Here is an 18,612-nt window from a genome sequence, read left to right as displayed (position 1 = left end):
TGATCTTGTTTTAGAAAATAACTTTGCTTCAAAAAATGACATTGTTTCAAAAAATGAAGCTTTTGAAAGCCATCCTGTTAACCACCCAAATATCACAGAAGATTGAGTCTTAAGACCCAATCTTTGTTGAAAAGTGCTATTGCCAACTTGCCAACAGATATACGATCTCGTATTCTGGAAAGCAAGGCTATGTTTAAGTCTTCTGACTTATGGTTCGAACATTTCAAGATACTTGTTACAACTGTTATTCCTGATCCTGCTAATTCAGATGATTTTAGTGACATTCTTCAACAAGCTGATTGGAAAGATCATTCAGAATGCTATTAAAGGGTTTGAAAGCTCTTCCACTAGATCTTTTGTTACTATTAGATGCTGGAGCACTCTGCCAAAATGGGAAAGAAATAACTGGATGAATGTTAAACCCTCAAAGCATCTCATTCTCATTAATGGCTACACTCACCAAGGATATATATATATATATATATATATATATATATAAGTTAGTTATGATTCTACATTTTGGGATTTGCTTGGGTACAATTTTGGGACCTTTTGTCTATTTAGTGGAGGGCCTTGAGAGTTGAAACCTTAAAAAAAAAAAAAAATGTCGGGACATGTAGGGACCTAAGGCCAAGGCCTTGAGATGTCACTATTGAATGGAATGGATAGAGAGTAACTATTTGGTACTCCTAAAATACAATGATGTTATATTTACTCATCTCGTATGAATAATAGGCTTTATTATGAATTTAATCAGTAGGATTCACCATTCATGTGAGAGGAGATTATACCACGAGTACTTGAAAAAATTCCATGTATATGTATAAAGTATTGGAAATGAATAAAAAGGAAATGGGAGAAAGGAACAACAAAAGTTGACAAAAATCAATGGATTGTCATTTGCATAGGGAAAAATTGGTACGGGTCCAATTGAAGCAAGTCCAATGGACGACTTTACAACAACATTAGAAGCAAAAAAAATCCAATGAACTCAAAATAAGCTTCATCACACTAACAAAAGTAAATAGTCGATGATACAATAATTCAACAGATTATGACTTAATGATTCCATCACTAAGACTCTCAAAGTAACTCTTTCACCTTCAAAATTCTTAAGAAAAGAATCATTATCATCATATAACAGATGAAAAATGTTGACACAACACTTAAAAAAAAAGAAGAAGAGAAAAATGCTAACATAGCAAACGAAACTCGTGCCACGTCAACCACCTAACTCCGATTCATAGATGTCGTTTGAAACGCAATCCGCCCTCATCTACTAGATAACAATAATGATGTTTTTAGTCATTTTGAACCTTATCGAGAATTTAAAAAAAAAAAAAAAAAAGATAAGCCCAAATATTCAAATTTAACCCAAAAAAAAACACAAATTAACCAAATTGCATAATGGAGTTTTCATATTTTTGGTAGGAAACAATAAAGTTTTATTTTATTTTGGTAAACAAAAACAAAACAATAAAGTTCATACTATAATCTATCTCCTATAATATCCCTTTCTCTCTCACACACACTCTTTTCTGTCATTTCTCTCTCTCTCTCTCACATTTACATTGAGGGGCAAAAAGAAAAAGAAAAAAAACCGAACATAAAAACAAGACTAGAAGAGAGAGAGAGTGAGAAACAAAGAGAGAGAGAGAGGCATGGTTTCAACAAGAAGAAGTGGATCTCTCTCTGGTAACACCAACAACAACAATAGTAAAAGATCATCTTCCTCTGAAGATAAGCCTCCTTCACCAAAGCGTCAAAAGGTTTTTTTTTTTTTTTTTGAAGAAATGAAATTCAACGCTCAAGATTTTCGATTTTTTGTTTTTGTGATCTGTACGGTGTCGTTTTGCTCTAGGGCTTGTTTTCTTGATGGAAAGTTGTGGAATTTTCAGGTCGAGAATGGCGGAGAGAAACCGACTCAAGCGGTGGCCGAGAATTCAAAAGAATTGTGCGAGCCGTCGACGGCAGATCCGTCGGAAAATGCTCCGATCGTCGGAGAAGACGCCGTGAGTACTCAGAAAGACGAGGTCGCGCCAGCCACCGCCGTTGATGCTCCGATCGCCGACGGTGAGTTCTTTATTTTTTTTTTCTTCTTCTTTGTTTCGCTCTATCACTCTCTCACTGTGCTCAAAGCTTTATCATTTCTTTGTCTGTGCGTTTCGATTCGGTCAAAACTTTACGATTATCGAAACTCGAAGTTGAAAGTTTTGTTCTTTTTTATTTGATTTTAGGAGATACGCCAAATCCGATTTCGACAGTTGATAAGCCGAGGAGTTCGTTCTCTTCGTGGAGTGTATATCAGAAGCGAAACCCGGCTTCGACTTACGAGCTTTCGACCCCGTGGTGCAAGCTTCTATCACAGTCTGCACAGGTTGGGATTGTGTTTTTGTTTTTTTATTAAGGTTGAATTGAGTTGGGAAGTGGGTTTTCATTTTTCTGTGTGGTAATAATTTGATTATATGCCGCAGAATCTGAATATTTCGATTTGCACTGATGTATTCGGGATTGGGTCGAGTAGAAACTCTGGTTTATTATTGAAGGATCACACTATTAGTGGGACTCTATGCAGAATAAAGCACACCCAGGTATACCTTATGTTTCAGTGTAATTTTACTTAGAAGTTTTGTAGGATAGTTATGAAATTAGGCATGGTTTTGATGACAATTAAGTGAGTAACAAGCAAGCACATATATGTATTTGTGATTGTACTTGGGTGTATGTACTTTGGTTTTCTATCTTTTTGGAGATGAAATCCTTAGAGATATGTACATGCAGTATGAGTACTCATTGTTTCTGGACATGATCAGCGCGATGGTAGTGACTCAGCTGTGCTAGAAATTATGGGGAGCAAGGGACTGGTGCAAGTAAATGGGACAACTATCAAGAGGAGTAGCAGCTGCATGCTCAACTCGGGTGATGAGGTGGTGTTTGGGGCAAACCATGCTTATGTATCCTTTGGTTCTTGAACGGTTCTTTGTTATATTCTTCCTTGTGTTTTCCTGCGTGTAGCTATGCATGTGTGTTTGTAACTGTGTTCATGGGCACCTTAATTCTTGTCAACATAGATATTTCAGCATCCCGTGCCTGAGGTTGCAGCTAAAGGTGCAGAGGTTCAAAGTGGTGTTGGGAAGCTTCTGCATTTTGAAAGGAGGACGGGGGATCCTTCAGCTGTAGCTGGAGCTTCCATACTGGCATCCCTTTCGGGCCTTTCCAGCATGAGACAAGATCTATCACGTTGGAAGTCTCCAACTCAAACTACCACTAAAGTCAACCAGGGTACTGAGGTGCCTGCTCAATCCGTTGTTCAGGATGGCACAGAGGTTGAGCTTGATGGCCTGGAATGCAACTCGGCACCAAACACTGGGAGTGATAAAGCTGCGGAAACTGGAACCACCAACAGGAACTCTCCTCATGATTGCAACCCGGACGCTGGCATAGAGGCAGGCAATGTAAAATTCTCTGGGGTGAATGATTTGCTAAGGCCTTTGTTCAGGATGTTAGCTCGATCAACTAGTTGTACACTAAAATTGAGCAAAAGTATGTTTAAACAGGTTTTGGAAGAAAGAAACGAGTGGATGAGGGATTCGCAGCCAACATCAACATCGGGTATGTCTGTGCGGTGTGCGGTATTTCGAGAAGAAGTTCTTTTAGGCATTCTTGATGGCAGGAACTTAGACGTTTCATTTGACAACTTCCCATATTATTTAAGGTATGATTCTTTCATTTTACCATGTCGTGATTAATCTTTTAGATATGTATGTCTGTGTGTTGTGTACAATTTAAAGATGGGGAATATTTATTAAAAAAAAAAAAATACAGGGAATTGTAATGATTCGCTTAATATTTTGACTTGTTTCCTTTATTCATGTGGGCCCAATCCATCCCCAGGTTCTATGTAGGCAGCTCTTGTCTAGTGGATAACATATGTTGCGTAATTTTGAAATGTGTCTTATGGTTTCTGGAAACTATATTTTTGTTGGCTGACTTGATTTGTCTATTAGACCAATGCTTCTATGTTACTGTATTTCAAATACTAATGGGTGTAAATTAACGTTGTAAAAAAAGAGATTTCGGGAATAATGTGGCTTGGTAGATGCCTTTGTCTTGGGTAGAAACCTAAAAATTATAAGATATCACAAATCCTTCTAGAAAAGGGCCCTGTTAGTCTAGATTTTCGTTATGGACAATTCCTTTAATTTGTGTCCTTTTTTACTTTAGATGTAGCTTTTGGCTATCAAATCATAGCTTTCAAGTTATCTTTCCTCAATAGAGGAATAAAAATCAATCGCATTAATTTATAATGGATAAAATTTAGGTGCAACATCTTAGGTGCAGTGTATTAGGTTTCCTAATTGAATTTAAGCACTTGGTTGCATTAACCAATAAATTTTGATAAGTAAGAATAATTTTATTGAAAAAATACTACTTTCTACAAAAAGCACAAAGTAGTCTAAAGAAAACAAAAAAAATTATGTACAATAAGAAAGAGAGTCTATAAACATGAGAATGGGGTCACTAGATGTGAATCCCCATGTATGAGACCGTTCAAACAAAGTGCCTACAAATAAGGTGAAAAGCTGGTCCTCCAAGTTCTCCAAATCCTCAAACGTACGTCTGTTATGCTCTGTCCAAATAATCCACATCAAACATGGCGGCTCCAAATTCCAAATACCCAAAGAGTACTTCCTGAACCAATTCCTCCAAGCAAACAAAAGTTCATTCACTCCCATGTAAAACCCAAGAGACCCACCCCAAACAAACTAAAGCAAAGCTTCATAACTTATAGGCTACACTGCAATGGAGCAAAAGGTGATCCACTGCCTTCCCACTACTCTGGCACATACAGTTCGAATCCGCTTAGGTATAACCCCTCCTTCCAAGGTCATCACTAGTATCTTCCCCGACGCTGCTGTCCAAACAAAGAAAGAAACTTGTCTGAGAGCCTTAATACTCCAAATAACTTTCCTAGGGAAATTGAAAGAAGTGGATCCCCACAAATCATTATAATAAGAACAAACACCTCACCAAGTCTTTGCCTTCACTGGGAGGAATATGAGTGTCCAAAAGAGGAATAAAGGCATCCACCAAATCCAACTCTCAACTGTTGAAATCCCGGAAGAATTTCACATCCCAACACCTCCTTGTCCCCACTTCCTATCTCACCGTTAGAGACTCTACTAGAGCCTCCCGATTAGTAGAAATATTGTACAAAACTGGGTCAACTTCTTTTAGAAGTTGATCACCCCACTGAGAGTCATGTCAAAACGAACTTGATTCTCCACTCCAACTTCAAATTGAATGTGCTAGTGAAACTTCTCCCAACCCATTTTAATGCTTCTCTAAAGACCACAACCATGAGAACCACTACCCAACATTGAAGTCCAACCCACCCTTTCCTCCCCAAACTTTGAAGCTATCACATGTATCCTCGATCCCAAACCTCCACAACCTCTTTCCCAAGAGAGCTTTATTGAAGGTGGTAATCTTCCTTATCCCTAAAACACCATAAGCCTGCATGCCTTGTCCCATCCTACCAATAAAAAACAAATAGTATTATCTTTTCCAAGGATAATTAAATTCAACGCAACTAAATGCTTGAATTTAATTGGAAAACCTAAAGTGCTCCACCTAAGGTATTGTACTTAAGTTTTACCTATTTATAATTGAACGGAGTAGGCTGTGAAGCTGCTTTGTATTGCTGTAGTGTGGCCTTGATACCTAATATTCTAGGTCTAAATTAAAAATGAAAGTGGTGTGTTACCTTAAGAAGTAAAGGTCCATTTATTTCTTTTATTTAGTAGGAGGAGATTGAAACTGTATAATAAGATAAATAGGGGATGGTATGAGGCCCCTGGTTTACAATGAGGATAATGCCTTGATCTCATTTGTTTGAAAATTCTGAAGCGGATTTTCTGGATATTAGAGTTTTTTTTATTGATGTTTTCCTTAGGACTATGTCATGATGAAATTTCTTCCCTTTTCCTGTCCTCTTTGAGAGGAATGGTCATTATCCAAATTTATGTGCTTTAATCATTTGCCTTTGTCATAATAGTTTTCTATTTTCTATTAAGAAACAAATAATGTTGGTATTTCAAGCTTAGAATTTAATCAATCTCCACATTTTCAAATCAATATGATTTTCTGCTATTGGGTTTCTTTCATGGACTTGCTTTGGCTATAATTCACTTCTAGGGATCTTATTTCCTCCAAAAGGATTATCTCATGCTAAATGCAGTGTGGGGGAATCAAAAGGTAGCACAAGCTTGCTTATAGCTCTTGTTCCCTGCCCTCAACATGAGACAGGTTTCGAGAATTAGGACATATCCTCTTGATGAGTGGAACTTATGGACTTTGAGGCAGGGATCCATTTTACTTAGACATTAATTTCAGTGTTCTGTGAACCATCTATTTTGGGAAGCCAAGTTGTAGTGACAAACAATCCACTTGACATGATGCAAAACAACTTGCTTCTATTTGAAGTCTTCTTGGGTTTGATGTTGTGAATTTTTAAGCTCTGATACCATTTTTTTTTAGGTAAATACTAGATACTCATGCACCCCAGGAAATTCAAGCCTAGGAAGCACAGACACTTAATTTAGGGTGTTGTACCTGTGTTGTACCTATGTCATACCAGTGTCGTATGGTCTCATGTTATAATTTTTCAGAAAATGCTTGTGTTGCTGTGTTTTACCTGTACTTGTGTCCTTGTCTGTGCTCCCTAGATTCAAACCCCCACCCTCACCCACTGCCCCATGCTTATTGGGGGTGGAAGTGTGCCATTTAGCCCAAAGGCCTGATACCATTTATTTATCATTTTGTTTATTTTTTTGGCTATTCATTTGGTTTCATTTAACCATGGAGATTAGCTGATTAAATGATTGGTAGATAACCAAGTGTGTTGTGGTTTCCTAACTAGATTACATATATGCGTGAGTTTTAGTGTGTCCATTGGCTGACTGGTAGACAAGATGTTGGATGGTTTTTGATATTGAATTCTGCAATCATAACTTGTGGTTTCATTTTTTTTTTTTTTTTTTTTTTACTCTTGCAGTGAGAACACAAAAAATGTGCTGATTGCAGCTTCATTTATACACTTGAAGCATAAAGAACATGCAAAGTATACCTCGGAGCTTACTACTGTGAATCCACGAATTTTGCTCTCTGGTCCTGCAGGTTTGTGCGTATTTTTTTTTATCCAATTTTAATCTCTAGGGTGTAGGGTTTGAGATATATCAATAGATTTTGTGGCTAGATTGGTGGTTTACATTCCAGAAAATTGAACTGCAATTTTTTGTTTTGTTTTTGAACCTCTTTACAGGGTCGGAGATATATCAGGAGATGTTGGCAAAGGCACTTGCTAATTACTTTGGGGCTAAGTTGCTCATATTTGATAGCCATTCATTGTTGGGTGTAAGATAAAATTACTTTCTTGACTCTGATGTTAGAATTACAGTTATCCCTATTTTCTATTTGATATTTCTGGAATTAAGCTCTTCCTCTTTCCTTACTTGCTGTTTTTATGATACCCAGTGACTAAATTGATCATTCACGCATGGAACAATGATTTGCTGCAATTTTATTTAGTTTTTGTATTCATTATCTGATTTCTCTTTTGATGTTTTTTTTGTTTATTTACCAGAGATGATCAGGCTAATTGATTGGAATATTAATAACAAACATGTAGGGGTTATCTTCGAAGGAAGCAGAGCTGCTGAAAGATGGAAATAATGCAGAGAAATCTTGCAACTGTGGCAAACAAAATCCTTTACCCATGGACTTGGCTGCGAGCATGGATCCGTCAGCAGGTGAAGCAGATATACCCGGCTCTTCAAATGCACCTTCTCCTTCTGGCTTGGAATCTCAGCCTAAGATGGAGACTGACACTGTACCCTCTTCTTCTGGGGCATCTAAGAATGACTTGTTTAAACTTGGTATACTTTTTGCATTATATTTAGAAATGGCCTTTGCATGTGGATTTCCAGTTTTCCATACTTTTTGGATGTTTGGATTTCCTTTTGTTCCTCTGGATTCATTTCTACAAATATGATATGTGCAGGTGATAGAGTAAAATTTAATGGTTCGGTTTCTGGTGTCATGTATACAGCAGCATCTTCTTCACGGTAAATCTTTATGAATAATAGCCAGTGCTATATTATCATCTTTTCTGGATGCTTCAGTTTCAGATACTCTTTTCCCATTTGATTGTTTTTGTTATTCACTTGTATTCTTCTGAGGGTATTCATGCTTAAACCCTCTTTCTATCTAAACTTAATATTATATGGCCTTTTTCCATGTTTATTTTTGTGCAACATGAACTTTTAAGGCAGTTCTGCTGTAACACATGCTTTGTGAACTTAACGTGTAGGGGCCCGTCTAGTGGAGCCCGTGGAAAGGTGGTATTAGTTTTTGAGGAGAATCCATGGTCAAAAGTTGGGGTTAGGTTTGATAAACCTATACCAGATGGGGTTGATCTTGGAGGTCGGTGTGAGGCAGGTTATGGATTCTTCTGCAATGGTAAATTTTACTGTCACACCATTTTCACAAGCTTAGACCTCATAAGATGTCTTATTATTTTCATCATTTTCTATTGTTATATGTTGAATCTCTCTCTCTCTCTCTCTCTCTCTCTCTAGTTTCTGATCTTCGTTCGGATGGCCCGAGTGTAGAAGAATTGGACAAGTTGCTTATTAACACTTTGTTTGAGGTAGATTTTCTTCCTTGTTCTAAACAATTGTTACTATTTAGATTCTCTTTTGTGAATAATATTTTCATTAGCTTGTGGATGACTTTTAACATCTTATTGCCAGGTTGTATTAAGTGAGAGCAGAAGCTCGCCTTTCATTCTGTTTATGAAAGATGCTGAGAAATCCATTGTAGGAAGTGAAGTTTCAACATTCAGAAGCAAACTTGACAAGCTTCCTGATAATGTGGTTGTAATTGGTTCACACACTCATACTGACAATCGCAAGGAGAAGGTAATGTTTGCATTGTTACAAATTTATCAATCATGCTGGGGGTTTCATTTTCCCTTCAATTATACAGTCTGATATGCTTGTATAATTAAATGCAATGTGAGATGAGGTACAGCTTGAGTCTCAACTTCATCCTTCCTCAACTTTAAAATAGAAATGATGAATAAAGATTACAATGGCTTTTACGACATGTATTGAACATAATGCGTGTCTATATTCTTACATACATACATCATTTATGTCTTTGTTGAATATGACATAAATTTGGCCCTTATTATCACAATTTTCTGGCACTTGTATCATACATTATGTAGATCATGCTGTTTGAAGTGACTTATATACCTGTTTTGCATTTCTACACCTAGTTGCTGCAGTTCTAAATATTTTTCTTATTTTTTTGTGCACTTATTACAAGGGTGTTTTTTTTTTTTTTTTTTTTTTTTTTTTTTTTTTAATTTTAATTTAATTATTATTACTTTTAACAATTACTAAATCAGGAACTCATGTCTATATGAATATTAGGTACTAGGTTAAAAAGTAGTAATGCTGATCATCATTCATTGATGCTAGGAGGATATCAGTAGCATAGGTTTTAACACTAAAGAAAAGGTTTTAAGATGCCACCTAGTCTATTTGGAATGCCTGGAGGAAGGACCAACTGCCTTAGTCTGGGAATGGGTTCAGGAGGGGTCTGCCTACCAAGGCCTAGGAGTATACCAATCTGAGAGAGTTGAAAATCTGACTTGCTTGGAGAACTACTCGGCACATTCTACTCCGAAATTTTTTGCTGCTTACTGTGATGGTGTAAACCTACCATCTAAGCAGCATTCCTTTATACCTGTTATTGTGCTGCTTAAGAGAGCAATGTACTATCCTGGGTAGCATTAGGTGTGGTGAGTTAATTGTTATTTCAGATGAGTAGAGAAAGCTAAAGAAGATAAAGAGGTCATTGCAGTCAAGTAGAGTGACACCTTGGATTTGTAGGGGAGCCAATGAAGTTTGCTTGTATGTTGCATTTTAAGTATTTCTTATGGCTTCCTCATGTAGATCTGTTTTCTTCTTACCATATATATTTTTTCTTGCAGTCACATCCTGGTGGTCTTCTTTTCACAAAATTTGGCAGCAATCAAACTGCTCTTCTTGACTTGGCTTTCCCGGTAATGCTTACTCTCTAGATAGTTCATGGGTTTCCATTTTTCCTTGAAGTTGTGCAAGTTTTGGTTGATGTTTTCCTATTGTGAATGTGGGTTGTTCTTTCTGAGGCAGAAATGTGCCTTATAATGGTACTGCTTCCTGGATGTTCAATTTCAACAAATTTTTCTAGGATTATGAAGATTTTTTGGTTAAAAAATCTTCCTGCTTGTATTATCAGTTTTTTCTGGTTTTTTTTTTTTTTGGGTGCATAATCCTTTATGGAGGCATTTCCAATTTTCCATAAATTTTATTCTGATTTTGATGTTTGTAATTTATTGACATATCATCATTGTTCTTTGTTTGCCTTTTGCTACTACATCTGTCTAATATATTTGAAAGACATAAATATTTGTTGCTTTGGACAAAAAGAAACTTAAAGTTGAGGATATTTACTTTACTAAGTTAGGAGTTTGAAATGTATGTGTTATTATAATCAGCGATGTTGAGCAGTAATTTCCTGATCCTTCTATTGTTCAAAGTAAGAATGACTAAAATGTTGTATGAAAGAATATATGTAGATTATTAGGTTGGGTAATTTGCTGGTTATGCTCAGTTTTTGATTGGGGATGGCCAAAGAGCAATGAAATATGGTGTGGGAACCAATCGTTGAAAGAGCTGCATTTGGAATTATATGCACTTGCTGTTGAGAAGGAGGCCTTGATGAATTCTTACTTGGACAATTAGAATGTTGGGGGGGCGGGGGGGGGGGGGGGGTGTTGATCTTCCCCTTGGAATATCAGGTTTATTTGTGCTTTTAATGATTGGGAGTTTGAATCAGTAGACTCTATGTTTAATGTTCTACGCATTTCCAGGGGGAATGCCCTGATTAGGTGGAAGGTGATTAGTTAGCAATAGTAAGTTTGATATCCATTCTTATTAAGAGGTTTTGAGATGTTCAAATGGTGTCTTTCCTTTAGAAGTGCCTTTGGTGCAGTAGGCTCCAAGAAGAGGCACATTTTTTGTATGGATGACAGTATGCAGGAAAATTTTAACAACTTATAACCTTAGTAGGATAGGTGTATCTTTGGTAGACTGTGCTGTATGTGTAGAACTCGTGGTGAAACTGTGGATTATCTTTTCATGCATTGTGATGTGGCCCGTGAGCTATAATCTTTTATATTTTCACTGTTTGTGGTCCATTGGTAGTCCCCAAGAGCGTTATGGATTTACTTTTTGGATAGAAGAACTGGTTTGGTAAATAAAGGAACTTCTTATTTATTAATTATAGCCCTTTTATGTCTATTGTGAGTAATATAGAGTGAGAGGAACAATCACACCTTTTTGTTCTATGCTTTCTATCTTTTTTCCTCGGCTTTATTCCCCTTATTTTTCTTATGATGATACGCCTACTTCATTATGCTCTAATTTTGACTGGAGGTACAAAAACTATATTTTATTACAAATATTGAACAATCTTTTGATAACTGAAGTGCAATTCTGAAGTAGGAGGGAAGACATAAGGGCACTGTTATGTTGTTATGGGTCATCTTGGGAATTGACTTCAAATTTTATATGGGACTCATGTCCACAATTAGTTTTATTGAGTTTTTGCAGGTCTAGGCTATTACTGGTTTATGATATATTATGGGAGAGTGGTTGGAAAGTTGGATTTCTTTCACACTAGTTATTGGTTTATATGTATAAATGTCTTTGCATAAAACCCGTCATTATATGTTATGAAAAATGTCTATGCTCTCTCTTGCACGTACACAAGCTTAATTTTTATGGGCTTGTGCAGTTTGATGAATGGAAATTGGGAAAATGTGCTCTTTCTGACAGAAATTGTTAATGTTGCTGCCTTTTTATTTTCTCAGGATAGTTTTGGAAGATTGCATGACAGGGGTAAGGAGGTCCCAAAGACGACAAAAAATCTGACTAAGCTTTTTCCCAACAAAGTAACCATTCACATGCCACAGGTCTGTTGTAGTGGATTCCTTACCATCAGTTACTTGGCTTTGCTTACTAAACATATTATGGAGGCTTATTAATTCATTGCAGGATGAAGCACTTCTTGCATCATGGAAGCACCAATTGGATCGAGATTCTGAAACCCTCAAAATGAAAGGAAATCTGAATCACCTGCGCACTGTGAGCAATTTTGCCTTTCCTAAATTTTAGATCATAAGCATTATTGTTGCTTTTAACACAAATTATACTATTACTTGATAAATTGGTGCTTTAGTTATTTAACATTATAGATAAAGTCTGCAAAAGTTTAAATTTGAAAACCTTTTGTGTTGTTAGTACCTGTGTAGTTTCATATTTTTCTAAATTGAACGTTGTGAGTATGTTAGCGTTTTTTCAAAATATTTTTCATATTTTGAATGTATGTATCTTAACGTGCAGTGTTTTGCAAATGATACTTGTAGTTACTGTTCATTATTTGTAGGTTCTTGGTCGGAGTGGGATGGAATGTGAAGGACTTGAGACATTATGCATTAAGGACCAAACACTTACAAATGAAAGTATGTTGTATTCTTCTATATCAAGACATGATGATTCGCCAGTTTTATTGTCATTATTATTGTTTTTTAAAAATTCTATTATATTTTGTTATGTATTGCAGGTGCAGAGAAGGTAGTTGGGTGGGCTTTAAGCCATCATCTTATGCAGAATCCTGAAGCTGATCCTGATGCAAGGCTTGTATTGTCTAGTGAGAGGTAATTGATAGTTTGTTTGCTGCCATCATTTTAAATAGTGGTTGGCTGAAATATTAGTTATTGGATGGAAATTACACAGTTGTAATGCCATATTGCAATTCTGGCAGCATCCAGTACGGCATTAGAATCTTGCAGGCTGTCCAGAATGAATCTAAGAGCTTGAAGAAGTCACTTAAGGTGCTTATTACACTTTCCTGCAAGGAGATATTACTTTGACTAGTTTTCTTTAGTACATCTATTATTTAATGGTCATCAAACTGATTGTTTTGGCTGAAATCAGGATGTTGTAACAGAAAATGAATTTGAGAAAAGGCTTCTAGCTGATGTTATTCCACCCAATGACATTGGAGTTACTTTTGATGATATTGGAGCTCTTGAAAATGTCAAGGATACATTGAAGGAGTTGGTGATGCTTCCATTACAAAGGCCTGAACTTTTTTGCAAGGGACAATTAACTAAGGTGTAATCTCTTATTTCAAAGAAATGTGCTTCTTCATTTAAAGATTGATGTGTTACAATTTATTTATCTTTCATAACTCTATATTGTGTGTGTTTTAAATTAAGGGAAACCTTTTCCTTTTACTCTTAGGATGTTGGTTCCATCATAAACGAGTTAAATGGAATCCTTATTCATTTTCACCTTTTGTTTTTGGTATTCTTAATTTAAATAATTTAACCAAAATTATCAAATATAAATTGTTTTAAAAGCTGAAGTCTTCTACTCCTAAATTTGCCACATTGTGATTGCCCAAGTTTTGGTAACATTTTTTTTTGATAGGTAATAGAACTTTTATTGAAAAAATGAACATCGTGTCTTATGAATTTCTGATTTTCTGCGCAAAAATAATATATGCTTGATCTATTATTTATGAGTTACCATTAAGCAAGAACGTGTATCTTTGCATTAGTAATCTACATACATGAAAGTGCTGGTTTCAAATTTTTTACTGTTATGTCTTTGCCCTTACAATTTGGGTTTTTCATATTTTAGTTCTTGACCATGGTCTTAGACGCTTCTTTTTCCTTAATAAATTTGCTATAAGCAATATTCCGTGGACAATTGGTAATTTAACATGATATCGGAGTAGGAGGACTTGAGTTTGATCCTTGTCTTCTCCACTCTACCTCCCATTTAAAATCTCATGTGTTTGACATCACCTATTAAAAGGGCATTGGAGCCCACATGTGAGGGGGAGTGTTAGGAGTATGTGGTTAAATGATTAAATTGACCATATCCTAATTGCTTTAGATTTTGGGAGAATTAGTAATTTAACACTTCTTTAGGATTTGGCGCACACATACTGGTGCAACACCACACTTGTATAAGTATATGGTATTGAACTTGTTTTGTTATGAATGTCGAGAAGAACTATCTCACTGTACATCTTTTGTTTCCAGCCCTGCAAGGGAATACTATTATTTGGCCCCCCTGGAACTGGTAAGACTATGCTTGCAAAGGCTGTGGCTACTGAAGCTGGTGCAAACTTCATCAACATTTCCATGTCAAGCATCACGTCTAAGGTTAACAATTATAATTTCCTCGTTGATCATGACACATCTCTTTAACGACTTCATTTCATAATTTTAGACTAACTATCTTGTCCTTACTGCAGTGGTTTGGTGAGGGTGAGAAGTACGTAAAAGCTGTTTTCTCACTAGCAAGTAAAATTGCGCCTAGTGTGGTATTTGTTGACGAAGTAAGCTCTTTGCCTTGTTATACCGTTGCATGTTGAATAGTAGTTTTGTTGTATTTGAAGTAAGCATTTTATACAATTTCATGTTGAATATCCTCAATTTTTGTTTTTTTGCTTGGTCTTTTTATAGGTTGACAGCATGTTGGGCCGGAGGGAAAATCCAGGGGAGCATGAGGCCATGCGTAAAATGAAAAATGAGTTTATGGTGAACTGGGATGGCTTACGGACAAAAGATACAGAACGGGTTCTTGTACTTGCAGCCACAAATAGACCTTTTGACCTTGATGAGGCAGTCATTCGAAGGCTTCCGCGTAGGTAAAACATCATGTCAAACTGGACCCAAGTCTCATGCATGTGTATATAAGAAATTCACTATTGTGCTTACATGCATACACATTTCTTGTGCTAGGTTATATCATTTCAACATTCGGGTAACTTTGGGCATGTTTTCTTCCACAGATTGATGGTAAATTTGCCAGACGCTCCAAATAGGGCGAAGATACTAAAAGTCATACTGGCAAAAGAGGACTTGTCTCCCAGTTTTGATTTTGACTCAGTTGCAAGTATGACAGATGGATACTCTGGAAGTGACCTGAAGGTGTTTTTTTGTTACTAGTTTCTTTGGTAGTTGATGGTTTTATTATTATTATTTAATAAGTGGAGTGACTTTGATCATATTTGCTTTGTCATCTTGCAGAATCTATGTGTAACTGCTGCACACCGTCCAATTAAAGAGATATTGGAAAAGGAAAAAAAGGTTTGTTTCTTCCATCCAATCAACGGACAGTTTAGAAATTTATTCTTGCTCAACAGTGTTCTCATCACTGTCACTTTTGATGTTTATAAAATTATTTGGGGTTGGTAGCACCAAATCTTTTACTGTCAATCCAGTTTACTAATATCATGAGTTTGCTGATCAAAATGCCAATGAATATGACGACCTTCAAATTGTCAATTGCAACCCATTGTTTTTGGATACAAAATCTTTGCACTTGCTCTGGAATGAGAGCTTAAAAATTAGTATAGACGAAATGTCCAGTAGTGTGCTCCTTCCTGGCATGTTTGGTTTTGAACCCATTGTATACATCAACCTTTTCTTGCCAATGAGCTCAATTTCAAATAGAACAATCTCCCCTCTTAAGAATGGTGTGAGATTGTGGTATTGTGTTCAACACGTACTGGCTTCACTTTTTTAACTTTCCTGTTCCCTTAGATTGTGGTATTAAATAAAACTTAGAATTGAAGTGAAGTAAAGCATGGAAGTGAAAAACTGAAGAACATGTACCTGTTCCCTTAGATTCATAACCATCTTATGCAGGTGCTCTTTGTCTAGATGCAAAGCTTTTCTGATCTAATATGTTAAACTTACAGGATCGCGAAGCAGCTCTAGCAGAAGGTAGATCTGCCCCAGCTTTGAGTGGCAGTGCTGATATACGGCCTTTAAACATGGATGACTTTAAATATGCTCATGAACGGGTAAAGCGAATCTTAAATATCAATTAATACAATATTTTCCTTTGCTTGTTTTAATTACCTTTTTTTTTTTTTTTATATGTACTGTGCTTTTTATGTGGATATAGGTATGTGCAAGTGTCTCTTCTGAGTCTGTGAACATGACTGAGCTTTTACAATGGAATGAACTCTATGGTGAAGGGGGTTCTAGAAGAAAAAAGGCTCTCAGCTACTTCATGTGAAGGCTATCCTGTACAAATAGTTCTTTTCTCCTTATAATTCTCTGCTCTTGGTTCTAAGGCTGTGCTTTAGGTGAATTTTGCTGCTCCTCTAGGGCTTGCTAGGGAGCCATTTTGTCTGTAAAATGAAGTATAGGTTCTTAAATAATTTATTCCCGAGTTAGATTTGTGATGGTGGAAATAAAGTGAGTGAGAGCCTTTTCAAAGTCTTGGCCTGGCTCCGCTGCTTTTGTTTTGTTCCCCATCACCTTTCTGTCAACATAAAGATTTGTCTTTTTAAATTTAGAAAAAGAAAGAGGACCCTGTGCATATATTTGTAGTCATTCTTTATGGGGTTTGTTCGAATTGAACAATAAGCAATGACGCTTACACCATATGATACTATGAATTGGCTTTATGAATATGTTATGTAAATGCATGCAGAGCCTGTTTAAATACCTTGTCTCATTATATCATGAAATATGATTTCCTTAACATAAGAAAATTGAATGGTTGGTTCATCAATTCGTGCTAAGCAAGCACATTGTGGTCTTTATAATGTCAATGGTGTTAATCTCTCACTTAAAAAGTGTAGCTCAGTGTCAAATCTTTGTATAGGGATTTTTATATTGCCTCAAAACCATTTCATTGTTGAAATTGTTTTTCTTTGGTGTCAAAGATCATTGAGTGAAACTTGCTGTGCATAGCTAAGTGGAATGAACTGTCTCTCAATAAAACAAAATGGCGCTTTGGCCCTTATGCAACATAAACACATCCATCTTGCTGTATGTAAAATGTTTTTAGATGTAAAATATTTTACATTGAAAACATTTTTATTTTATGGTGTTTGATTGTGTACTTGAAATTGCTGTGGAAATCAGTTTTTAGTGTTTGTGTTGCTGTAAAATGAAAAAATTTCCTAGTTCTCAAAACCCACCAAATGCAAGTGCAGATGCACAAGCCAACAAGCACCCAAAACACAACCATCAACTACCCAAAAATCTAGATCAAAAAGCCCAAAAAAAACCCACGAACCCTGATTGGAAAGATCTGAAACCCAAAAGGAAAACCAATGATCCCAGAGCTTGATCTAAAAATATAACCCAGCAAACCCAGTGATAACGAGATTGGAGCAGCAGCCACCAAAAACCCAAGAACGCTGCTGGATAGTAGGTTCCCAAGGGATTGTGTGAGACAGGAGAAGAGAGAGGATAGGGGTTTGTGCGAGGAAGAGACTGATGAAGTTTGGTGGCGGTGGTGCGAGATGGTTGAGATTGTGAAAGAGTTAAGAGGGTTGTGGCCTTGTGGTTGAGACTTGAGAGAGCAATTCGAGTGTAAGATATTTTACATGTTTTTGCATTAGATTTTACAATTGTTTGAAAACATTTTACGGTTGACCAACTATTTTACAACAAATCAAACAGTATAAAAATGTGGAGCGTTAGAATCAACTCAATGGTGAAACAAATATGAAAATATGATGAATTGTTACACATGCCTCTCCATGAGATTTATGATTTACTCATATTCCTTAGAGAAATTAGAGTATAAAGAAATGAGATATTATTAACTCGTGTGCCTTAAAGAAATTAGAATAGAAAGAAATGAATCATATGAATTAAACTCACTTAAATCATAGTTCTTTATGAGATTTATATTCAACTTATAAGCGTGACATTAAAACGAAACAAATCATATGCATTCTTAAACTGTAACTTTCGTTAAGATTTATGAACAAATAAAATTTAGAACGAAACACTTCATAATTTCCAGTTTTTCAAGTTCTTAGCATTAATGTACAAAATTTTTCTATATGAATAGATTTTTTATTTTTATAATTTTTGAGAAACAAATGACATTGAATAGGTAAATCATTCAAACAAGATTAGACATTACTATTACATAGTCAATTTATATATAAGCAGAGATTTCATGTGGAAAAGTATAAGGTTTTGTCAAGTGACACATTGTATGACATCCTTCTCATTTAAGCTTCCACCTCATCTAAATTTAGCATTTATGTCAAATTATTAAGTAATGACAAATGCATTTATTTCAATATATTAATAAAATTTAAAGAATTTGTATACAATTATAACTTTACATGCTTTGAATTGATACGGATGGATTTAAAAAGTCATGAAAAATGTAGGAATAAAATTTAAAGAATTTGTATACATTTATAACTTTACATGCTTTGAATTGATATGAATGAATCTAAAAAATCATGAAAAATGTAGGAATTAAAAAAACTTTTCAATTTTCTGCATAAGACTAACTTCAATGTAGAATTGCAAAAGTCGAATTCAATGAATTGGGCAACTATTATTTGTCTCCACATTTGTCCAATATAAATCCCCATTTTTATGAGACTTAAAAATTAAATTTCCATAATTTACTCACAATGTCTTTGTTT

The 18,612-nt window shown here is 35.7% G+C and overlaps 1 protein-coding gene across 5 annotated transcripts; it reads left to right on the top strand.

The window, feature by feature from the left end:
- Window positions 1-1,543: 1,543 nt before the first annotated feature.
- On the top strand, window positions 1,544-16,654 carry LOC126703261 (uncharacterized). 5 transcript variants are annotated; one of them, XM_050402225.1, is made up of 28 exons: window positions 1,544-1,769; window positions 1,899-2,073; window positions 2,238-2,377; window positions 2,475-2,591; window positions 2,814-2,954; window positions 3,072-3,446; window positions 3,558-3,715; window positions 7,058-7,179; window positions 7,325-7,416; window positions 7,691-7,937; window positions 8,063-8,126; window positions 8,372-8,520; window positions 8,640-8,710; window positions 8,814-8,981; window positions 10,064-10,135; window positions 11,987-12,088; window positions 12,171-12,260; window positions 12,562-12,637; window positions 12,739-12,832; window positions 12,940-13,009; window positions 13,113-13,292; window positions 14,231-14,353; window positions 14,446-14,529; window positions 14,657-14,841; window positions 14,986-15,124; window positions 15,224-15,283; window positions 15,898-16,002; window positions 16,107-16,654. In XM_050402225.1, the coding sequence occupies exons 1-28, from the start codon at window positions 1,662-1,664 to the stop codon at window positions 16,218-16,220; spliced, it is 3,621 nt and encodes a 1,206-aa protein (XP_050258182.1). In that variant the 5' UTR covers window positions 1,544-1,661; the 3' UTR covers window positions 16,221-16,654. The 5 variants fall into 5 exon arrangements, with proteins under 5 accessions (XP_050258182.1, XP_050258180.1, XP_050258179.1 ...); XM_050402223.1 differs by having other exon boundaries at window positions 3,072-3,470; XM_050402224.1 differs by having other exon boundaries at window positions 1,545-1,769; window positions 3,072-3,455.
- The last annotated feature ends 1,958 nt before the right edge of the window (window positions 16,655-18,612 follow it).

The sequence above is a fragment of the Quercus robur genome, chromosome 10, assembly GCF_932294415.1.
Source record: "Quercus robur chromosome 10, dhQueRobu3.1, whole genome shotgun sequence".
NCBI classification, from domain to species: domain Eukaryota; kingdom Viridiplantae; phylum Streptophyta; class Magnoliopsida; order Fagales; family Fagaceae; genus Quercus; species Quercus robur.
Note: the sequence above shows the minus strand (reverse complement) of the source record. Positions and strands in the feature narration are given on the sequence as shown.